Source organism: Apus apus, chromosome 2, assembly GCF_020740795.1.
Source record: "Apus apus isolate bApuApu2 chromosome 2, bApuApu2.pri.cur, whole genome shotgun sequence".
NCBI lineage: Eukaryota > Metazoa > Chordata > Aves > Apodiformes > Apodidae > Apus > Apus apus.
In genome coordinates, this window is record NC_067283.1 from 15,412,957 (window position 1) to 15,428,346 (window position 15,390).

Sequence of the window (15,390 nt, forward strand, 5' to 3'; positions counted from 1 at the left end):
TCTTTTGCAGTGCAGGAGGGATGTGACTCCTATATAGCAAGCTGCTATTTCTGGTTTGATTTTTGGTTTTATGTACAACTGTTGATTAACTGACAGCATATTTGTTCAGTTACTTGCTAGCCAGTTTTGTTTAAAGCTTGTGGCTGTCTTGACTTACATCAAGTTACAATCAGGTGCTGTATAGACTTTGAACATTTGTGATAGGAAAAAAATCTCTACTGGAATCTGATTGGCAGTTACAGAATGTTAAGAGTTTTAGGCTGAGCAGCTTTTAATAGGCATGTTTACAGGGTGTTTTGTATGAGGTTTTTGTTTTTTCTGGTGTGCCTGTTGATTTGTGGCATACTACTGTATTTGGGTTAAGTATTTGGGACTGTAAATAATGTATGTTGCATTCAGAGGATTGCAAGACTGTATCTATTATGAGTTTGTTTGTTTTTAAGTTTGTCATCATTGTTCCTTTTTTCCAGAAGTTCGGTGTCAATCAGTCTAAGCCAGAATTTACAGTGGATCTCAAAGGGGCATTGATTGACTGGGCCTCAAAGGACAAATCCAGCAAAAAGAATGTTATTGAGGTGAGATATTTTATTTAAGTGCAGAATTATGTGTACTTTAATGACTTGAGAAATTTTCTCTCAACTGAAAATCAAAAGCTTTAATGGTGTTTTCTACATTTCTTCATGCTCAAATGTAGACGTATCTGAGAACCTGCAAGAAATCTCCATTTTTAATTTGTCTGGTATATGCTTTTAAGTTTTAAGCAGGCTGTTATTCACTGTTTTCACTGTTAGGTTTTATTGAGTGGCTATGTGTTATCTAACTGTTATGCCAGGTAGAAGTTGGATTTGATTTAGGTAATTTTAGTTTTGAATTCTACTCTATGTATCAATTCTGATGATACCTGGTTTTGTTTCTTTCAAGCTAAAAACCCGCCAAGGAACCGAGCTCTTAATTCAATCTGATAATGACAGCTTTATTAATGAATGGTATAAAGTTCTTAACTATACCATCAACAATCAGGTATGTGTTTGAATCATGAAGGCTCTATTTTCAAGGTAATGTTATTTAGTAAAATAATTAATGTAACAACTCCTAGTGCTTCACATACACCTTCATTTCCTGATTTTCTTGGGCATGGGCAAGAGTTGGAGGATATGGCAGCTCATGATGGTCAGAAGTGGAATATAATTAATAATGACAAAGGAAAAAGGATGGTCCACTGGATTAAGAACCAGGAGACATGGGCTGACCTCCAACTCAAAAATGAGCTTCCTTCTCTGGCCAAATACTTGTTCTGTCTCAGTAACCTGAAAGATACAAATAGGGAGCAAACGGGGGAGGACAGCCAAGGGAGGGCTTCATCACATACATTAATCAGCATTTGATACTGTTAGTCACTTAATAAGGCTGCACTATTATGCACTAAAGTGCCAATTAAAAGTCCTGGCAAAATACTGTTATCTCTTCTTATCTGATGTCATAATGCCAACTATTTAATCAGCTGAAAAGTGCTGAAGCATTTGCTTTTGATATTGCCAATGAAGATTTCCCATCTTTGGATTCAGAAGTTGAAGGAGATCTTTGAGAAAATATTCCTATCACATCCAGTTGACTTAATATGTATTATTAATTTTTATAGTTACAGGTCTGGCTGCTGTCCATAAGCTGCATTTATGTTGCTTTCCTTGTCAGTCAGTAGCCTTCATTTCTCTTACCTCTGATAGTGTTTTCCACATAGGGGTGTTTTCTACCCAAACACAGCTGAACAAAATCACCAAACAAAATCATACCAGTGATTTAGTTTTGTTTCTGAGTGCTTGTGGTTCAATCTCCTCATCTTCTGCTCTCTCCTGGAATGAAAATGTCATGACCCTTAATAACCAGGCAAGGCAGTCACTCAGCGATACTCTTCTCCTGTCTGCCCTGTGTAACTCAAATGAGGCCATTTCTTCCCTACTTACATAGAAAAGAAGATGGAAAGGCTGAGATAGAGCTGAGATGAGACCAAGGTATTAGGTTAGGTGGAGGAAGGAAGTGGTGAAATAGCACTCTGGAGGAAATGATGATACAGTACTCCTGGGAGCTGGTAGTCAAGAGAGTTCACGTTACAAGGAACAAGTTCAAAAAATACATTATCAGACTACTTGTTAATTTGGAGCACTGAACCTGTGGAATATATTGATCTTAGACATGTAAAAAGGATATTGAAAGCTTTTGAAAAGTAAGAAAGAATAAACATAGAATCATAGAATGGCTTGGGTTGGAAGGGACCTGAAAGATTATCTAGTTCCAATGCCCCTCCTGGGGGGCAGGGACACCTTCCACTAGATCAGGTTGCTTAAAGTCCCATCCAGCCTGTCCTTGAACACTTCCAGGGAGGTGTTTTAAGCTAATGTTAGCCCTTCAAGGTAAAGTGCAACTTAGTTGAAGGAGCCATGCTTCTGCTCATACAGTGCTCTGGGGTAAACAACCTTGTCTTGTTTTTAAAATGTCCTTCCTTGTAGCAAGGAATCTGTGCAGGCAGATTTGCAACTGTGTAGAAGTCAAGTTTATTTTAGTAGAAGTGAAGTAAGAAATACATGTTTTTTGAAGGGAGTATGTTGCACTGAGACAAGAGAAAGCTTCTTTTCCTATTTACTGGTATGTCTGCAATCATCTGTGTTGCATAGGGATGAGGCTGCAGGGAGGCAGTTTCACAGACTCTGGTATCTGCCTCTGTGCTACAACATGATCTACATTTTCACTTGAAATTAGAATATTTTCACTTGTTTAATGAGAATGTTCTGAGAGAGCAGTAACACAGGGCAAGGATTTTTAGCATTGGTGTATTTACCATTTCACAGTGGATTAAGTGTATGTTTTGACAGTGATGAATTTTTCCAACCGGTAGTTGTATTTTCCTTTAAGAAAATTTTAATTACAGAGATCTGAAATAAGATAAATGCTCTAGGAATGTGTTTTAGACTCCCATCAGTCAGATGCTTCTGTAGCAGACTATGAAATAGCTGATGTTTGTCTACTGGGTTAGAAAAAAGCCCACATTACTGTTGTTTATTGCTTGATGTAATGAAGTGTTACCATGAAAGGCTGGTTGTGCTTTATTCAGTGTCCAGCAAAACTTTCTCTGTTGGGTCTTAGGATTAAAAAGTGTTTCTCAAAGTTGTTGACTGCCACTGAGAATGGTACCACATCTGAAGACACTTTTAGCATTTAGAGTTCAGGAGAAAGAAACAACTAAATATCATTATAGGGAAATAAACGGTATGTTGGAAAACTGTAGGAAATCTGTTAGTTAATGCTGTATTTTATGACTTGGCAAACTGATCACTATCTTCTTAAATCTAATAGGTAGTGGAGTCTGATGAAGCATTAGAAGATGAAGTACCAGATTCTCCTGGGGTGGAAAAACAAGACAAAGAAAAAGAGAAAGAGAATAAAGACTCTAAGAAACTTCGTTGTGAGTTGAGAATTTTCTCTTAATTGTTTTTTTGGCAATGTCAGTTTTTATTTTTTGTATCTTGAGTATTATATGTAGGAAGAGATGAATTCAAAAGGACAGGTAGAAATGAAACTACTCAAGTTTGGAAACAGACTTTGGTACAGTTCATTCTCCATCTTAGTGCCAGTTAGTAGATTTTCTTCCAAGTTTTATGAATTGTACTTTAAGTACCAAATGTTTTTAGCTTCTGCTGTATGACACATGAAAAACAGGAGAAAACAGGCAGTGGTGAAATGGATTATTTTCATGGTGTTGTCAAATGCACCTTCAGAATTTTAGAGCTACATTTCTTTTAGCCACAGAAGTTGCCTCCTATGCATATAAATATATTAATCAGGTAGACTGCTTTCTGTGTTTTACTTCTGGGCATTATATGTAATTGGCAAGCAAGTATATATATTTCAAAATAGTTACATCTAATGAAAGGCAGGACTGGATTTGAAACATAGCTATATCTTTAAAATTCTATACCAATTCCTTAGGCAAGCTATCATTTAGTTAGTTCCACAGGCAGTATTTGGTTTTACAAGTTTTTTGTGGCAAGGTTGTCTCCTGGTGGTTTGAAAAATAGATGCTATTTACAAGGGCTTCCAAAAAGTTAAGGAAAAAAAATGTGGATGCATTGCAAATTTAGATAGGATTTTTGTGTGGTTTTGAGCTTAATTTTTTTAAAATGTTGGCTCCTTGGCAGATTAATGCAGTGTTGGTTCTGTAGATGTTCATGTTGAATGCATTTCTCTTTCCAGCTGTGAAAGCACCCAGCAATATAGATTCCACAGATCAGAAAAAGACTAAAACAAAGCTTAAGAAGTTTCTTACACGACGCCCTACATTACAAGCTGTCCGTGAAAAAGGCTACATTAAGGGTAAATGAACCTTTTTAACAAAGGAAATAATTCAAAAAGCTGAATTTAGTAGTTCACGTGTAAAATGGGGTTAAAATGGTCTAGTTTTAGAGTAAAACACACGTATATAGCTGGTTAAACAAAAGTCGTGGATGTGAAGTGCAACTAGTGATGGATTGTCGTTCTTCTGAGCGCTGCTGCTGGCTGCTGTGCTTGACTGAAGGAGGGTGTCCTCTCCTTCACCTCATTGCTGGCAAACTTGCAGTGAAAGTTGAAGGCCTGGGAGCCTGTTGGGTCTTGGGGTGCTTTTTAGCTAGGAAGTCCATTGGTCTGCTCTTCTCAGCTAAAATCTTCAAATAGCTGATAATGTTTTGGGCACTAAAGGGTAAGAAAAGTTCTTTGGGTACAAAGCTGAATTCATATATTCATCTGTTGCACAAGGGTGTTTTAGCCTGAGTGGAACCAGGCAATCATGTTGCATCTCCTAAGAAATAAAATATTTAGGCAAACCAGGATGAGGCTAAAGGAATCTTAGCTTAAACGTCTGTTTTCCCTAACCTTTTTTGAATGTATGCATTCTTAAAACTGTTTCACAAGCAATGAGTCTTGCATATATGCTTGAATCAAACATGAAACAATTTGTTTCCATTTGTCACACTTCTAGAAACTTTGAGAGAACAGTAATTGCACAGGTTTAAGTTAATGTGTTTGTGTAAATTATTGACTTGGTGCTCACTGTAAAACTTCATTTATTTATTTGTATGCTTTAGGAGGACTTGTAGGTGATGCTCTGCTAGGGCCAAAATAGCATATGGGTAGGCAAATATCAGACCAAATCGTACTGTGATTTGCCTAACTACATAACTTAACAGGTGTGCTTCTGTTGCATGTGACATTTGATATATTTGTGTATCTGCAAATATAATTTATTGTAAATGATGAATTTTTTGTTGGGGATAAGGAGACGTTATTCCCAGACTTTGATGTTTTGCTCTGCTTTACAGTTTAGTAGTCATGTCATGGCTCAGTGACTTAACTTCTGACATCAGCAACAGTGAATGCTAAGCCAAGTTTAATATGTACATATGCATGCTGATGATTGGATTTTTAATAAAGATGTTAAGGAATGGAGAGTTTGTTTTTATTTAAAAACATGATGTGAAGTTTGAAAGTTGGATCTGTGCTGTACAGTTCTACATTTGCTGAATGAATTGAAAAGACAATGATTTATTTAAAAGTCCGGTGTACCTTTATGGCTGCTACAGAACAAGCTTAGTAAATGGAAAACTTGGCAAACCCAGTATGAGTAGAAAAAAAATATTAAAAGTTTTACAAAAAGTGTGCACTAAGCAGAGTACTTGCTTTAGACTTTTCTTATATGGAAAAAACAAAATGACAAAGGTTACTTTGAGAGATAAAAATACAATTTCTAGATGTGTGTACATTATTGAAGTCAAAGGCAATTGTAGCAAATTGGTTTGTTACATGCTAGTGTTTTCTTCTGCTACCTAATCTGCATTGCTTTACCTGCTACACCTGCATGCTGGTCTGGCTTTCTGTGGGCTTTTTCAGTCCCTTGCTACTGATTCTGCTTGTGCAGCTGGCTGGATGAGTAGCAGCAGCAGGACTGAGGGGTTTTGGGGCACTGGTACACATGCAGCTCATACCGCCGTTACCTGCCAGCTTCCACACTGTATAATTGGTTTGGTGTGCTGTTTGGATTTCCCAAACCAGTAGTCAGATGCAAGTGTTGTTAATGAATCTGCTTAAATTACTAGGCATGAAAAATGGACTAGATGCTATGTGTGATGCAAATGCAAGAATAGTTTCTGTCTTGCATAAACACTGAAGTATGATCTGCTAGATACTGAGAAGACAGCTATTTACAAACTTTATTTAACAGATTAAAAAAAAACCCCAAAAGTCCAGCAATTTTTCCTTTAAGAGTGAGAGCTTTGCTTTTCTATCACAAGACCCTATTTCAGTCTCATACATCTGAACAGAGGAGGTCATCTTTGATGAAAACTATAGAAATGGGTCTGACAGAGATTTTGGTGATAACATAATCTGAGCAAGAGAAGTTAACGTTTCACTGAAATACACTGAGGTGTTGCAAGAATCTGTTCTCTGCCCAAGTGGATTTTCCTTTTTGTTCCAGTTGATGATGGAAAACACTCCTCCTGGATTTTGTTGAATAGGATCTGAATGGATAGGCATCCATTCAGAGCTCTGTGATATAAAGGTCTATCACTTACAAATCCATGTCAGAACTTAAAAATGTTAGAAGTTAAAGGCTACATTAAAGTAAATATGTAATGCTGGGTTAAATAGTAGGTGCAATGAGAAGATGAAATTTTACAGTCTTTTTCCCCAAGCAATGCCAAAAGCTTTCACATTAGTTGAAGTTTATAATCTCTGTTCAGATTTTTAACAAAGATTACAGTAAATCTATTTTGAACTTGGAACAGGAATGGAGTGTAACAGAATAGTTGAATCCATTCATTCCTCATTACAGTGATGACTGTGTGACTCTTACATGTATCTCCTGATGGATTACAATTTCAGTAGCAGAAGTTCCTTACTCAGAGACTCACATTTAGGGGACTGCTGACACTCTTTCTTACTGGGAGCTTTTTCTTGCTGGGATCTCCTGAGAGCTCTTTTCAAAACTTTCCTACTTTCACTCTAATACTGTGACAATTATATCCAGTAGTGTTTGCCTTTTGTAGAGGTTTGTTTTAAACTGAACTAGTTCTGTCACTTGAGTCCTGTTCCACTGTAAATCAGTCTCTTTACTTGGTTCCAGATCAAGTGTTTGGTTCCAATCTCACCAGCTTGTGTCAAAGAGAAAACAGCACGGTGCCAAAGTTCGTGAAGCTCTGCATTGAGCATGTTGAGGAACATGGTATGGTGAAAATTTTTGTTTCTAAATCTCTCTTGCTCACCACACTAAGTTTGAATGTTTTAATCCTTAAAATGCTGGAGATTTTTTGGGGAAGATGATGTGAAACCTGTATCTGTAAATAGTTTTCAAGAGTGGAGAGGCAGATGGGATCCAGTATGGGGGGAGAGGAGGAAATCTTGTATCTGAGAAATTGATCTGCCTCAGTATCTTGCAAGATGAGAAGGCAGGACAGTCTTCTGGCAGCAAGTCTCTTAAGGAAAGATGGATTACAAATGATGAAGAGCTCAGCCCATCAACATTTTTTTTCAGATTAAAAGAGAGACTGTCAAAAGGTGACTTCATTTTTGAAAGGTTTAAGCATGCTAACGATCATTTATATTAAAACTACCTTGAAACAAACTTCTGGAAAAAGCCAGCTCCCTGCTCTATGCATGCTTTGACTGCCAGAAGAGAAGTCTTGTCAGTTTGATGCCTTTCAGCCAGTTACACTAATGGCTACGTCAAGTTTTATGCAGTTCTGGAGATGGAATCAATATGTGGACACTGCAGGTTTTGTTTGCTTTCATTGAAAAGAAGTCTTTCCTGCATAGTAACTGAGAAAATTACATATTTGAAAGCTGCACGTGACATTCTGGATTGTGTGATGTAAAGGATATCTTCACATTTTTGTTGAAAATGTTAGCTGTGACTCCTGGCTTGGCTGTAGTCTATGCTGGGTTTCTTGCTATTGTCATTGTCCCACCTCTTGGAAAGTTAACAGAGAGGAGGTTATGGAATCTTTATAATTATCATTCAAATATATACCAGTCTGTTAATCTGAAAATGTTCTCTTGATAATCAAGATATTTATAAGGGAAGACTACATGTGAATTTTAAGACATCTTCCATGGTGATATAATTTAGAAGTTTGATGCAGCCTGTAGTCCTTTCTCAATGCTGCTATCTTATGGCCTGAGAGGGGAAAAAATAACTGCTTCCATTGCCTTTGTCCAGTTGGACAAACTGCCACCTTGCTTGTAACAGCAGACTTTATTCTGTTTGTGATCTGCAGCTTATGAGAAAGGGGTACTTGCCTTTGTTGTTTTTTTTTTTAATTTATTTTTAATTTATTTTAACAACAGGACTGCAGTGAAGATAGTGATGTTTTCCCTTTTTAAATACCTGAGGGGAAGCTAACAAAAATGAACAGCTTTTTTCCCCATTTCTCCAGCTCTTCTTCCTACTGGCAATACACTTCAAATCAGTTCTTTTTGTAAAACAGTGACTAGTGGATTATGGGGAAAAGGGATATGTCAGATGGTGCTGGTAACTGTGCTGTGTTGCATCAGACAACTTGAGGAGCTACAGGGACTGCAGGTATTCTGGCAACACTCTCTGTGGCACTGATTCACATACTGCATTCAAGTGGCATCTCAATTAAATTATTTACATCCTAATCACTTCTGAATAACTGCAGTAGCAACCACAGAGACAGTTTTCTTCTTTTGTCATTGAGTGTTCCTGTAAAGGCAAGGACTACCTGTTTTAGTTCTGTAGGCTGTTGGGTAGTGATGAGTGTGCATGCACATGATTCCTTCTCCATGCAAACCTGGTCACTTGACAACTTTGAGATGCTCTCTATGCATGACTTGATTTGAGTTTTCTTAACCAAACCTTATATTAAAAAATTGAACATTCACAAAACACTTGTTTCTTGCATGTTGGACTCCCATATACCCCTCCTGCCCACCTACCATGAGCATTTTAAATGAGACACCTTGTCTCATGGGGGAAATTTGGAGATGTTGCCACATTACTACTGTTCTATTGTGTAGAAGGTTTTAGAGATTACTTTGAACTCAGTGCTACCAAACTTGTGTCAGCAAACTTAAACTCCTTTTACATGCCCTGCCCATCAAAAAATGTAATTTAACTTTGTTTTTTGAACCAACTGTTTGTTGTTACAAGGTGGGTTTCTTTTGTTTTTAATTTTGCTGATACCTATAAAGGAGCATCCTAGTGATTTCAGAATTTGTGTGTGAAGGTATTAAAAAATGGATTTATGCCTTTGTTTTAGGACTAGATGTTGATGGCCTGTATCGAGTTAGTGGCAATCTTGCAGTGATACAGAAGCTAAGATTTGCAGTCAATCATGGTAAGCTTCCTTCAACTGTATTACAATTGCATGTGTTTTCAGATTGTTGTTCATAGAAAGCTCAGGGAAAAATTTTCTTCACATGCAGCTGCAGTCTTTCATGTGAAATCATTGTCATCTTCTAAGTAAAATTACTCCAGAATTTCAGAGTTTAGTGTGTAATATACATAATTTGAAAAACTTAGCGTTATGGAGGTTTGGTCTTATGTGGAGCACAGAGGCATTGCTAGAATAATTCTAAAGAAAGGTGGCAATAGAATTTGAGGGGAGGGGGAATTATTTCAAAGTAAATTGATACTGTATGGAAAAAGAATCAGCATATTAAGCTTCCACTAGCATTAACATTTTAAGTTACTGCTTTTTAGTGAGATTTGCTGCTGCCTTTTGGAATGGGGGTGCCTTACTCTGTGTATAAGACCCTTTCATGTGGCTGTATCGTGGTGTTTTGCTCAGTGGGATTCAATAGGCAGCTTGCAACTAGGAAGAAGACAGTAACCCACCTACAGTCTGACCTTTTATTTCCTGATTGACAGGGTCTAACAGTAAATTTTGTGTTATGGCAGCAGCTCCTTTTCTCCTCTGGAAAATGCCCTTGGAGTAAGGCAGCTGCGTGTAGAGCAGTAGCCAGAGTTTGGCCATTTCTGTAGTGGCTGAGGTTTTTTGTATCCCCTTTTACACTGCTGCAGCTCTGTATCCCAGCTGAGACTGGGCTGAAGTGGAATAAGAGTATTCACTGCTTTAAAACCAGTAAGCCCAGAACAGTAGTTGAGGTTATTTAAGGGAAATAAATATATTTTTGAAAGCCTTTATAGTTTAATTATTAACACTAATTATTAATTTTTCTCTCTCAGATGAGAAACTAGACTTGAATGACAGTAAATGGGAAGATATACATGTCATCACAGGAGCTCTCAAGATGTTTTTCAGAGAATTGCCTGAGCCGCTGTTCACTTATAATCATTTCAATGACTTTGTCAATGCAATTAGTAAGTCTGGAAAACACACATGTGCTTTTTTGATTAATTTCTGCTCAAGATGTACAGTTAACTTAATTATTTTGGACACTAGAAAGAATGCTTTAGTTATCAATGTCTTCAGGGCTTACCTAAATTGCCTGTCATCAATGCACAGTCCGGCCAGGAGGTGGTAGTATTTTATCTCCTATTAGCCCTGCAAAACGTTTGCATTTATTCTGTCTGTTAAATTTTATGCTTAAGTTTTAAACAAAAATACTGAATTTTTGTTTCTACACCTCATCCTTTTACAGAACAAGAACCAAGGCAGCGTGTTCATGCTGTTAAAGATTTAATCAAACAGTTGCCAAAACCAAATCAGGACACTATGCAGGTCCTCTTTAGACACCTGAAGAGGTAAGTAGCAGATGGAAGGGAGGGCTTTGTGTTGCTGATCCTCCCTTAAAGCTAAGCAATCCAATTAAAAGTACTAGGTGGCTTTTCCCACTGCATTTTGTCTTGCCTCTGTAGGACTTGATGAAAACAATATATCAGTCTGTGTTTATACAAGCTTGCAGTGCACCAAATGGACTTTAGACAGCATGTGTTATAGTTGTGATGTTTGCTGCCAAGTTCTTGTGTTTGAGGGATTGTGAAAGGATCAGGAATAGCATTTCAAAACAAAACTTCACTGTAGAGGGGGGAATCACAGCATCTCTGTCCTAATAGCAAGATTACTTATTTAATAAGTATTATGAATAATCATTTGCTTCAGACTGTCTTTTTTCTGTCATCCCATTAATCTAACACTGATAAGTCTCTTTTTATGTACTTTTTTTCTCTTTCAGAGTTGTAGAAAACGGAGAAAAGAACCGAATGACTTATCAAAGTGTAGCAATAGTTTTTGGTCCAACATTACTAAAACCAGAGAAAGAGACTGGTAACATAGCAGTCCATACAGTATACCAGAATCAGATTGTAGAATTAATTCTACTGGAATTGAATTCCATCTTTGGACGCTGACATTTTTCTTGGAGTAGAAACTGGAAGTGGTGGGTTGGCAGCAGTAATCCATCAGAAGGAAAATCTCTCACTGTACATGATGTATTATGTTTGTGGACCAAGCAGCAACTTGTTTTTTGCACTTTTGGGGAGGGGAGAAACAGGAGAAATGTTTTTGACCACTTCAGTGCGAGTTAAAGACAACACTGAATTTCTTTGAAAACTTCAATGTAAAAAGTGAATTGAAAAGTTTATAGTTTGCCTTTTTAAAGTAGCATTGGAAAAATGTAATATAGGTTCATACACTGGATTTCTTGGAGAGTAAAGCTATTAATCTCAAACTGGGTAATCTGGAATTTAATCTTAAAATTCTTCCACTTGATGGAGAGAAGTCCTACCAACTGGTATGGAAAATTCAGTGAAATTAAATCTTAATCTTGTGTATTACAACCTCCTCAGATCTGTATGACACTTTTCCAAGGGGTTTATGCATGCAGTGACTGTCTTAAACTTGTGCTAACAGTTTGGTTTAGTTATTAAAATCTAATTCCTCACTTGGTATCTTCTGTCCTTTTTCCTTTTTTCCTCCCTTTTTTCTTTCTTTCTTGCTTCCTTCCATTTTTTTTAATTTTTTTTTTCCTCCCAGCAACCTTTCTGGAACTTCTGAGTTGCTTTATACAACAGCACACTATTTCAAACACTGAACTTGTAAGAATATCCAGCAATGGATATTTGTCTTGTGGCATAATAGAAATAATATTTAATAAACATGTTCATTTTTTCAGGGTTTTTCCTGAGCTAAGTTTTGTCTTATACTGATCTGAAACTAAAATACTAAGTAAATACCAAGTGTAACACTGTATTGAGTTATTGGTATAATGCTGTCATAGTGGAAGTTTCTTGATGTAAATACAGGCTGTCCTTTTGGTTCTTGTATATAATGCAATTCCTGTATAGTTTAAGAACACTTCAGTCACACATTTCTAGTCATGGGTAGATTAGCTACAGTAGCATAATGTTTCCAGTGGATGTCTGGGTTTCAGCAGGGAAACAGGTTCTGGGGTGGGAGGGGGGACCTAACTGTGTGCACTTTTAGATGTTAATTACATTTGCGGGCAAATAACTGTAATGCAAATGGTACTGGAGAAATACTGAGTGTGCTTGCTAAATTGTTAATGCACTACAAGAGGAGCCTTTTAGGTTATTTAATATGTACAGGATACATTAAAAAAATGTATTATGAATTCTAACATCTACAAATAGTGAAACTCATGTTTTGATAGATAGATATTTGATGGAATCCATGATGCTAAAATTAAGGTTTTCTTTTTACATTAATGTAGAATAATTTGTAAAATTGGTTTCGAGAGATTTTGTTACAGGGAGCATGGTCTGCTGAAGACTTTTTAAAATGTATTTTTCTAGACTAACTGCTGTATATGACATATTTGGTATGTCTAACATGAATAAAGAAATCCATTAACTCTTTTAGAGTTTGCCGTTCCCACTTCAGACAACGTGAACCCCCTTTGAACAGTAAACCAGTGTATCTTACTGCTTAGCATGGATGCTACTTATGGCAAAAAGTTTGCATGCTGGATTAAAAGACAAATGCTTACTTTATAACCTGACTATTTTAGGAACTTCCCAGTCCCTCTCTTAAACAACTTAAATTCTAATGTAAGATTCAGAGAGGGTAGAAATAACTTATGGGTAAAAATTTGCAGTCTTTAAATCATATCCCAGCTTTCTTTGAACCTACTGTCCAGAAAGCAGATACTCTGGGGAAAGAGTTGTGTTCCCCCTCTGATGAGTTGTGCACCTTTCATGAATCAGATCTGGCTTGCAGCAAAGGGGATGTGTGGTGAGGTACTGAGGTGTAATCAGATGAATGGTACAAGAACTTTGTGTGCATAGGGCTTGCATGAAGAGTCTTTGGAGATGAAAGAGAAAATGAGTTACCTTGTGGCTTTCTCACTGTCTTCTTGTGGTAATGGTGAAGTCTTGTGGTTTGTTGGGAGGCAACCTGGGTGAGGATTGCGATAGCTCCGTCTGGGCATGGCGCTGTCAGCTGCCTGGAAGGGGAGCAGTGCTGGGTGGCAGGTGTGCTCCCAGCTACTAGAATACATCAGCAAAGTGGAAATCTGTTGCTGTAGATTATTTAAATCCCAACTTCAGCTGTAAAATCAAAAAAAAAAAAAAAAAAGGTTCCTGCTGCTAAAGGAGAGGCCTTTTTCACAGGTCACCTTTTCTGTATGAGTGTTAACATTTTTTCAAAGAAAGAATGCCTTTTTAAAATGGTTTGATGATGAGGATGTCACACTTTCTGTTGTACTCCCCCAAAATAAAGCATTTTGTTATTACAATATGTAGTATGGCTTTGTGCAATGAAGTTGTCATATGTCTCAGTTTGGAGAGGAGACAGAATTATTTTTAATTAAAAGAGGTATAGCTAGACACTCCAAACATTGAGGAAGAGGAGGCTGTCCAAACTGATAGTATCTTCTTGTGATCAACTTCAAACTGTGTATGTTAGCACATTGGTTTTCTTCACTACTTGAAATACCTTGTCTTGTTCCTGCAGCTGGCTTTCTTTTAAAAAATCAAAAACAGATTTTTGCACGCACACAGAAGGGGAAAGCTGTTTGTATTAGATGGAGCATAATTTAATTCATATATTCCTCAGTTTGTGCTTTAAATCAAATTTGGTTTTGGTTTAAAACAAATTTAAAGACAGTATCAACTTTTGCAGCCATGGCACTTGAAGGGTACTGGAGGTCTGATATTATGTTTCAATGCCAGTTGAAATTTTGTTCCAGGTCTAGAGTGCTTCCTGCCTGCAAGTTGGATATGTCATGCTTATTGCCCAGGCCCTGACTTTCCTCCCCATCTTCACAGAAAGCCACAATAAATTCCCTTTGTACTGAACCCATTGTATCCTGGCAAGTGAATCTTGGGCTCACTGAGTGAGAGAGGAGGGAGTTGGTAGGTAATACAGTATCAGTATATTCCTAGATGGAGCTCTGACTTTTTCCTCTTTAAGGGAACAGCTTTATTTAGCCCCAACATGATGATATTTTCAGAATCAATTGGTTAATTCATAGCCATGGTGTAAACCCAGCACAGTGTGGCATTCAGCTGGGCGAGGGGGGAGGTACGGCATGTCTAATGAGGCCTTCTGCAACTGCCGGGAGAGGAGAGCTCCTCTGAAGAATCTTAATTAGCCTCCACAATTGCAAAGTTTTGTGGGCAAGCAGCTGGTAGGACTGGATCAGACCTTTACAAAAGTAGCCCTATGTGATTGTGGGACTTAAATTAACATCCCCCCAACCCCCTAGCCCTACAGCATTCTTGTAAACAGAGCACTTGTAAAACAAGTTCTTACTGTGTAACAAACCAACATGAAAGACGTTCAGAGGCGAGTTGGCCTCTTGGTCCTTTAAATTGTCTTGAGAATTAAATGACAGCTCTAATATTAGAGTTTTCTGTGATTTCCCCAAATAAATTTTAGTTAGTTAAGATACTTAACTGCTGCTGTCTTTCAAAAGCAGAAATCTGTGTTGCATTCAGCAGTCTCAGAACTGTAAAGTGGAACACAAGGGGTTAGGATCAGGTTTATTTTTCATAGAACCTCATCTGGCAGCTTATTGCATTGAAATGTGGCTGGCTGGGGCAGGAGAAAGCAGATACTTAGTGTGGGAGTAAGTAAATGCAAAAAACTGAAAGCAACCAGACAAAGCAGGTGTGATGGACAAACAAGATATCAAAGAAACAGTCACACAGAAAATCTGCAGGAATTCAAGCCAGAGACCTGGAGAAGGCCAGGCTGCCAAGAGTGTGGGGTGCTTTTTTTCTTTTTTTCTTTTTCCACTTCATACAATGCAGATGAAGGCCTGACTATGTTTTGTAAGGGTAAGCTGCTCTGTAGCATGTGGATTTGAAGTGACATTGCAAAATGGCTGGGAACACCTTTCTCCAGACTTTGAGAGCAGCTTCTGTTTGTCATACCCTCAGCGGTGAGCTGGTGTCCAGGTTCACTTGACACAAACACC

General features: G+C 37.6%; 1 protein-coding gene across 9 annotated transcripts in view; it reads left to right on the top strand.

Annotated features, from left to right (window-relative positions):
* Positions 1-13,704, top strand: part of ARHGAP12 (Rho GTPase activating protein 12) — a 71,481-nt gene extending 57,777 nt beyond the window's left edge. For 5 of the 9 annotated variants that reach the window (XM_051610177.1, XM_051610180.1, XM_051610182.1 and 2 more), the window contains 9 exons: positions 471-575; positions 922-1,020; positions 3,349-3,457; positions 4,246-4,365; positions 7,151-7,249; positions 9,306-9,383; positions 10,235-10,369; positions 10,651-10,753; positions 11,185-13,704. In XM_051610177.1, coding sequence (XP_051466137.1) covers positions 471-575; positions 922-1,020; positions 3,349-3,457; positions 4,246-4,365; positions 7,151-7,249; positions 9,306-9,383; positions 10,235-10,369; positions 10,651-10,753; positions 11,185-11,359 — 1,023 coding nt within the window. In that variant the 3' untranslated portion in view covers positions 11,360-13,704. The remainder of the gene's footprint in view (positions 1-470; positions 576-921; positions 1,021-3,348; positions 3,458-4,245; positions 4,366-7,150; positions 7,250-9,305; positions 9,384-10,234; positions 10,370-10,650; positions 10,754-11,184) is intronic. The other 4 variants (XM_051610178.1, XM_051610181.1, XM_051610184.1 and 1 more) reach the window with 2 other exon arrangements.
* The last annotated feature ends 1,686 nt before the right edge of the window (positions 13,705-15,390 follow it).